General features: G+C 59.1%; 3 protein-coding genes across 3 annotated transcripts in view; 1 reads left to right on the forward strand and 2 right to left on the reverse strand.

The window, feature by feature from the left end:
- The window catches only part of VDAG_00318 (uncharacterized protein), a gene marked incomplete at both ends in the record, with an annotated part of 1,483 nt that extends 647 nt beyond the window's left edge, over window positions 1-836 (reverse strand). Inside the window, one exon of the mRNA XM_009651695.1 lies at window positions 57-836. Coding sequence (XP_009649990.1) covers window positions 57-836 — 780 coding nt within the window. The remainder of the gene's footprint in view (window positions 1-56) is intronic.
- Window positions 837-1,719: 883 nt separating this feature from the next.
- Window positions 1,720-3,764, reverse strand: VDAG_00319 (phytoene synthase; the record flags this gene model as incomplete). The annotated part of the gene is made up of 3 exons (XM_009651696.1): window positions 1,720-2,698; window positions 2,760-3,665; window positions 3,742-3,764. 3 exons carry the CDS (start codon window positions 3,762-3,764, stop codon window positions 1,720-1,722), a joined length of 1,908 nt encoding a protein of 635 aa, XP_009649991.1.
- Window positions 3,765-5,768: 2,004 nt separating this feature from the next.
- Window positions 5,769-7,592, forward strand: VDAG_00320 (phytoene dehydrogenase; the record flags this gene model as incomplete). Its single annotated transcript, XM_009651697.1, has 2 exons — window positions 5,769-5,811; window positions 5,881-7,592. The coding sequence occupies 2 exons, from the start codon at window positions 5,769-5,771 to the stop codon at window positions 7,590-7,592; spliced, it is 1,755 nt and encodes a 584-aa protein (XP_009649992.1).
- Window positions 7,593-8,005: the final 413 nt, after the last annotated feature.

Consider the following 8,005-nt stretch of genomic DNA (forward strand, 5'->3'; position numbering starts at 1 on the left):
GGCGCCGCGGCGGCGGAAGGCCTGGGCGGCGATGCGGCCATGGCCTCGTCCATGACGGTGGCGATGGCGCCGCCGTGGACGGCGCCGGGGAAGCCCTGGGTGTCGGCGCCAAAGGTGAGCAGCAGGGAGAGCTGGCCGGTGAGCGGGTCGCGGTAGACCTGGTGGATTTGGCCGAGGGCCTCGTCGCGGCTGAGGGGCCCCGTCACGAGGTGCGCGGGCCGCAGGTGCGGCGGCAGCTCGGCGTGGGCGGGCCAGCAGAGCGGCGTCGTGTCGGAGGGGTCGTCGGCGGGGTACGTCCGGACGACGCCCGTCTCTTCCGCCATGGCGTAGAGGGCCTCGCGGTCGGACTGGTCGAGGAGCTGGTGCGAGAGCGGGTAGCCCGCCTGGTAAAACATGGCGTTCTGCGTCCGTGCCACCATGGGGAGCGCGCCGGCGTGGGCCAGGTTGTCCTCCGCGTCCTGGTCGTCGTGAGAGAGCTTCATGCGGGCCAGGGTGCTGATCCACGGGTCGACGTGGCACAGCTCGTCGCCGGCAGAGTAGCCCACGTAGAGCGAGAGCAAGGCAATGGCGAGGCGCAGCGTCCAGCGGCGCAGGCGGCTCTGCGGAGGCGGGACGCCGCCGGGCTGTGGTGAGGGAGCGCTCGGGAGGGTGCCTGGCGGGGCGGACAGGAGGGTGGAGAGTTGGCCGGGTGTCAGCGTCGAGAGTTTGGAGAGGAGGGCTCGTTCGGCCTGTTGTTGGGATACGGGAGGCATTGTATTGGGTGGCGGTGGGTGCGGCAGCTGTGCGCGGCAACTTGATCTTGTCGTGAAGGCGCGCCGCGCGGTGCTGGTCGCCATGTGGGATGCTCGTGTGGGCTTCGAGAGCTCCCGCAGCACAGGCCGCCAAGTGTTCGCTGCCCTCATGACGGGCAGATTCAAGGCTCTAGAAAATAAGGTATAGAATGTATGGTCGGCCGCCTGCAGGATGCAGGCTGCAGGCTGCAGGCTGGAGCGGTCGGTTGGTCGCTAACAATCGAATCGGACGAGATGCATCGAGGCTCGAGGTCGGAGGGCGAAGGGCGGAGGAGAGGGCTGGCGTGCTGACTCTCGTGCGACTTTTGCGGTGCGAGGTGGACCCAATTGGTAAAGCAGATGGAAGTCTGCGCTACATTGCCATGCTTCTAGGTTGTGGCATGTGTTGTTTGGGTGCCAGTTGAGTCTAGTTCTGTCGTGGAGAGCGGTGGGATTTTGATGAAGAAGGAAGCTGGTGATGGAAGTTCTTGACGGACGTCTCAATCTCAACGGGGGCTGACGGATTAGAGCTTATTGCCGTTTGTGGCGGTGTTGCCGTTTGTGGCGGCGTTTGTGGCGGCGTTTTCATGCGGCTCGCTCGTCTTGGCAAAACGGTGCGGTGCCGTGGACGGACCTTGCGTTGATGCACTCGCCGGTCCACTGCGTCCACTGCGTCCACTGCGTCCGACTAGATTGCCTGCCACATCACCAACTTTGACAACATCAAGCTTTGACAACATCATCCTTATTTTGACAGGTAGTTTTGGTCTTTATAGAGCAAGATGATCTAAAATGAATAGTCTATTGAGCCCTCGTCATGTCATAAACTTCATATCCTACTGAATCTCTGCGTCTGCAGTGTAGGCTCTTTGCAGCAGGACCTCGCGATCCATCGCTTGTCGCAGCAAATGCAGCAAATGCAGCAAATGCAGCAAATGCAGCAAAAAATCTACGACATTATCAAAGTGCTCCAAGCCACCCAGATTCGCCGTCCCTTGGGCACAGTCGCCCGCCCACCGCCATGGACGCCCCTTTCGGCCTCCTGGGGCGCCTTGGCGGCCGCCGCACCATCACGGAGCACACGGCCAATCTCCATGTAGCTCTCGACAGCCACAATCATGGGCGCTCGAGCGGCAGGCGGAATCTCCACCATGACGGCCCGGGACTCATCGTACAGGTCAAAAGCCAGGTCCAGCAACCGCTTGCGCACCTGCATGACGCCGTCGCTGCGGGGGCTGCGTAGAACATCTTGGTGCGTGAGACCGGCCTCCTGGAGCCACGTCGTCGGCAGGTAGACGCGGCCGATGCGCGCGTCGACGGCAATGTCGCGCGCAATGTTGACGTACTGCAGCGCGAGACCCATGCGGCAGGCGGCGACACGGAGCTGGTTGCGGGTGGTGGCTCCTTTTGTGCTGTGGCGTTGCAGCACGACACCCGTACTGGTCACCTTGTTCCTGGGGAGGCCCAGCTTGGTGGCGTCCGTCTCGGCCCTGGCGTCAGTGTCGTAGAGATGGGTGGGAAAGCCGGGGATGCAGTGGTGGAAGACGAGCTCGAGGCACATCAGACCGACAGTGCTCGCCACGTAGGAAGCATATAGCTCGAGATCTGCTACATTGGTGATCGGAAACTGGCCGGCCGCTTGGTCAAAGTCCATATCCATGACGAATCCCTGGAGAAGGTCGTCAAAGGGTCTTTTGGGGATGAGATGGACAGGGAGATGACGCAGGGTCTCCAATGCCGAAGAGGGGAAGGTCGAGTCGGCGTACTCGCGGGACGACATGGACTCCTTCTGCGACGAGGGTTTCGTCTTGTTGACTTCAGCGTAGGAAAGGTCGAGATGCTTTTGCAGCTTATCGATCCAGTCGGACGCAACAGCATTGTCCGCCGCGTCATCAACGAGGTCGTCCGCCAGACGGCAGTATGAGTATCTGGAAGCAAGGTCAGCATACTTCGCCTTGAAGGCCTAGGTGATGTAGCGGGGGATCATACAGGAGGGTCATGTGGATGCGCAGACGGCCGGGGAATGCCGAACTGGCAAGAGAGAAGCTGCGGCTCTTCTTGGCAAGGCGGGACGCCGCTTGCCTGATGGCGGTGATGCGACGCATGTCGTAGTGCTTGCTCGGCCAGAAGCGCGCCTTGATGAGGGACATGGACAGCGTGTCCGAGGGCTCGGCAAAGACGTCGGGGTGGGCGTCGACGACAGCGACAGCCTTGTCGAACGCAGCAAGGCCAAAGACGACAAGCATGTTGGTGACGAGGAAAAAGACGGCCTCCTCGATTTCGAGATGGCCGAAGAGCCGCACGCCGAGCTTGGTGCCGCTCTGGATGGCCCAGGTGCCACGACCCAGGGCGAGCTCGTCGACGACCCAGAGATAGACTGTCGGGGCGACAATGGGAAGCAGGGTCGAAGTCCATGGCAGGGCGAGTATGAAATGGGCCGTGATGGACCACGTCAAGAGGGCAAAGGGGGCAGCCCATGCGAGGATCAGGCCGAGGTATGTACCTTTGGCACTTCCTGAGATGAGATGACAGCCGTAGACGATGGCGGCTGCGAGGAAGACTTGGCCGGCAATCTTGGCCCTTCGAATGCCAGCAGGGACAGCCCAGGGTGCATTGAGATACTGGGCGTGTAGCACAGGCTTGTTGAGCAGGATGTACAGCTGTGCTGTGAGGTAGGTCTGGATGACAAAGAAGAAAAGCTCCTCGGCGGGGATGTCAAAGAGGGAGTAGCCGAGGACTGCATCGGGAGGATAGTTCCAGATGTTGGTGCGAATCAGGTAAGAGTCCCAGGGGATGGTGGCCACAACGGCAACCGTTACGATAAAGCACAGTTTGCCGCGTCGACGCGTGTTAGGAATGGGTACACCACAATGGTCAAGAGGGTGGCAGGCGGCACTGTCCAGAAGAGGTGGCTAGAACTGTGAGCTTTTCCACCATGGGTTCCACGACAAGCAGGCCAAGGGACACTCACACGAGGGCATTATCGTACCCCATAATGGGTGATATGCGCGCCGGCAAAGAGTTGACCGTCTTTGTCAGGTCCCGGCAGGCGCGTTTGGCGGAGGAAAGACGGCAGATTTCACGGTGGTGGTTGGTGGGTAGTGGTGAAAGTTGGCGTTTGGTGATTTCAAGCAGCACAACTTGTAGTCAAGCCAGTGAGCAGAGCTGTCGGTCGGGCACAGACGGTGAATTCAGAAGAATTCTGCCGAGACGGGTGTTAGTCACTGCTGCTTCCTCCCTATGGCTGGTATTTTGAGGCTTTGTCGTGGAACAGGTGCGTACCCTTCCCTTAGTACCTGTGATACGTGATGCAAGGTACCGGGTCGTTGGGGTGGTGCGCCACACGCCTGACACGCATGGAGGCGTTGACTGGTGAATCAATGTGACAGAAAGAGGGTGTGAATCAGAGCGATACACAGTGACTGAGTGGAGGTGACTAGATGTGGTCGGTGCTTGGTATGGGAAAGAGGAGAGAACAGGAGGAGATAACAGTGAGAGATGACAAGGTGACGACAGACGCGAGACTTTGTGCTGCACAGCCGACAACAGAGTCAATGCTGATTGCTGACACGGACTGAGAGTCAGATGGAAAATGACCAAAAAAAAAAAGAAAAAAAAAGAAGAGAGCCGGGCAGGAGAGGCGATTCTGCAGAGGTGAGGACTGTCGTAATCGTCGCTTCATCACTCACTTATCGATGCCGCAGCTCGCACTCGCACAGAAAGGCTCCGAAACGGTACCCTGACTGCCTGGGCACAGCTACTTACCCTAGTTTTATCGAGCTTGGTTGCTTGATGCAGGGGCATACACCAACGGCAAGGCAAGACCACAGCGAGCCAGCCTCCGTCTCTGCCGCTACGGATATCTTCTTCGTCGGAACTTCGGGCATCTTGGCAGGCCGTGCCTTCAGGTGGACCGTGGCTTCAGCCCAGAGCGACATGCAGTTGAGTGCAATGGGGGGAAATACAGCGCAAGTTTCCACAAAGTCTATGATGCGTTCATGCCAGAATCCTGCCCTTGGAGCCCTTGGAGCCCTTGGAGCCCTTGGAGCCCTTGGAGCCCTTGGAGCCCTGCTCTTGCCGCCTCAACACCCCCTACAGCGACCCGCTTTTCCCCTGCGAGAGCCCTACCACGTCCGCAGGCCCCCTCAACCCGCCTCAACCCCCCTCAACCACCCCGCATCTTCCGAATGGATTCATTGCTACTCAGTACGTGCTTGTACTGTAGTATCTTTCGACATCGACGTCCATTACACGTCAACCCCAAGTCAGGCCAAGCCTCCTCGACACATGCCTTACCAATGAGAACCGTCAGTTTTTCCTCTCGTTCCACCCGAGCCCTCGCAGCAGGCGCAGTGTCACAGGCCAAACATCACCAACGCGGTTGCTATCCCACCTGGTCTGGAATCGATTCTGCCTCTGCGGCCCACGCAATGACCAGTCTTGCCAGTCTCACCTCGTGAACCGACTAGTTGCCCACGACCTTCTACTTTCTGCACGCCAAGCTCTTGTCACAAGCCACCCCCGGCAGGCCTGCCACGGAGCTCCCTTGCATGCATCTCCCGAATCTACGTGTCATCACTGCACATTCGCGCCATGGAACCACGCGCCTCGGCCACGATGGCCGGAGGCTTTCATCGAGCTCCGCCTACCGGTACATCATGCGCGAGTGCTGGCTAGCCTCGCACATGGGATATGCATTGGACCGAGACCTCTCTTCGTCGCGTCATACGCTCTACACCTAACTACCTACCTTACCTACCTTACCTTACCTTACCTTACCTGTAGTCCCGCCGCATGTTTGCTCTTGTATTTTTCTTGTTCATCTCTGGCTACCACCTCCTGCTTGACAAGAAGTACAGCCACACTCTCGTCATCTGTACCTCCAGTCGTGATAAGACGCAAGCTTGTGCCGTACAACTTTGTGCCTGTTTGTCCTTCCACATTGCAGCTCGTTACAGCAAGACACACGAATAGACAGACGGCTTGCAAGTATTCACAATGCAAAAGTCAGGCGAAAAGCCTCGAAAGGCCATCGTCGTTGGTAAGACCCGTGGAACCTCTACCGCCTGCCTCTCCTCTGATCTTATCTGACGCCTTTTCTGCAAACTAGGTGCCGGCGCAGGTGGCGTCGCCATTGCTGCGCGTCTTGCCAAGGCTGGCTACAAGGTGACTGTCCTCGAGAAGAATGACTTCACTGGAGGCCGCTGCTCTCTCATTCACCACGAGGGCTACCGCTTCGACCAAGGTCCCTCGCTCCTTCTGCTGCCTCAGCTCTTCCATGAGACGTTCCGCGATCTGGACACCACCATTGCCGACTCGGGCGTCGACCTCCTCCGCTGCCAGGATGTCAACTACAATGTCTGGTTCCACGACGGCGAGCTCTTCAAGCACTCGTCCGACCTGGCGACTATGAAGGTTGAAGTCGAGCGCTGGGAGGGCAAGGAAGGGTTTGCGCGCTACCTGAGCTGGATGCGTGAGGCGCATACCCACTACGAGGTGTCCGTGACCGACGTCCTTCATCGCAACTTTACGTCCTTGTTCAACCTCGCGCGGCCAAGCTTGCTGAAACATGTCGTGGCGCTTCACCCCCTCGAGAGCATCTATGCTCGCGCGAGTCGCTACTTCTGGACCGAGAGGCTCAGGCGTGTCTTTACCTTTGCCGTCATGTACATGGGCATGTCCCCGTTTGATGCGCCGGCCACCTACTCTCTGCTCCAGTACACCGAGTTTGCCGAGGGCATCTGGTATCCCAGGGGAGGCTTCCACGCCATCATCGCGGCGCTCGTCCGCATTGGAGAGCAGATGGGCGTCGAATACCGCCTCAACACGTCCGTTGCCAGCATTTCTACCGCCGAGGAAAGCAACCGCGCGACTGGAGTCGTTCTCGAGTCGGGCGAGTCTCTGTCGGCGGATGTCGTCGTCATCAACGCCGACCTCGTCTACGCCTACAGCAACCTGATGCCCAAGACGCCCAGCACCGTTGCGTACAGCCAGTCGCTGCAGAAGAAGGAGGCATCCTGCAGTTCCATCTCGTTCTACTGGAGCGTGAACCGCAAGATCCCCGAGCTCGGCACCCACAACATTTTCCTCGCCGAAGAATACCGCGAGTCGTTTGATGCCATTTTCAAGCGCCACGGTCTCCCCGACCAGCCGAGCTTCTACGTCAATGTACCGAGCAGGATTGATCCCAGCGCGGCACCCGAGGACGGCGACGCCATCATTGTTCTCGTTCCCATTGGCCACCTCGCCCGTTCCAAGGGCGGTGTGGACGCCCCTGGCCTGCCGACGGACGAAAAGTCGTGGATCAACCTCGTCGCCCGCGCGCGCGCCGCCGTGCTCGAGACGATCAGCGCGAGGACCGGCTGTGCGCCGATTGGGCAGTTCATCACAAACGAAATTGTCAACAACCCGCTGAGCTGGGAGGACAAGTTCAACCTCGACAAGGGCGCCATCCTCGGTCTGACGCACAGCGTACCCAACGTCCTCGCCTTCCGGCCGCGCACCCGCGCCGAGGGTCTTGAGAATGCCTACTTTGTCGGCGCCAGCACGCACCCCGGCACGGGTGTGCCCATTGTGCTGGCGGGGGCCAAGATCACAGCCGAGCAGATCCTCGACGACCGGGGTCTGCCCGTGCCGTGGGCCCACACGAAGAACTTTCCGAAGCAACAGCTGGCGGAGCGGAGGCAGAAGACCAAGGCGCTCGACCTCATGCGGTATACGTTCCACTTTGGCTCGGAGGAAGTCGCCGTGCTGTCGTTTTTGTTTGCGGTGTGCATGATGTACTTGTTTGTGTGGCCGAGAGTCGTGTCACTTGTTTGCTAAGCGTGGGGGGAGCATTTTGCGATACCTCTGGTAGACGGCGTTGGAGGACCTAGATACATACGGTCTTGGGAGCTAATGATAATTTTACATTTGACAATCAAACTGCTCATTTCCAGGAATCAGAAATACCATGTAAACGATTGAGAGCACAATCATGGATGAAGCTATCGCGACAGGACCAAGATGGTCACACCAAACCCAACGAACGATGACAATCCATGTCGTCATCATTGGTCGGCGCTTACTCAGGTGTTAAGGCCGGCTTGGCCGGCCCGTCAAGGCCGCATCGAGCAGCGGGGGCCGCTTGGGCCGATCTGGCGGGGCAGATGCAGTGCAATGTGGAGTTCCCTCGGAGCCAGGTGGGGCGCGCCGCCTGTCAGCATGAATAATCCCGTTAAGCATCTCAGAGCAGA

The sequence above is a fragment of the Verticillium dahliae genome, genomic scaffold (genome assembly GCF_000150675.1).
Source record: "Verticillium dahliae VdLs.17 supercont1.1 genomic scaffold, whole genome shotgun sequence".
In the NCBI taxonomy this organism is placed as follows: domain Eukaryota; kingdom Fungi; phylum Ascomycota; class Sordariomycetes; order Glomerellales; family Plectosphaerellaceae; genus Verticillium; species Verticillium dahliae.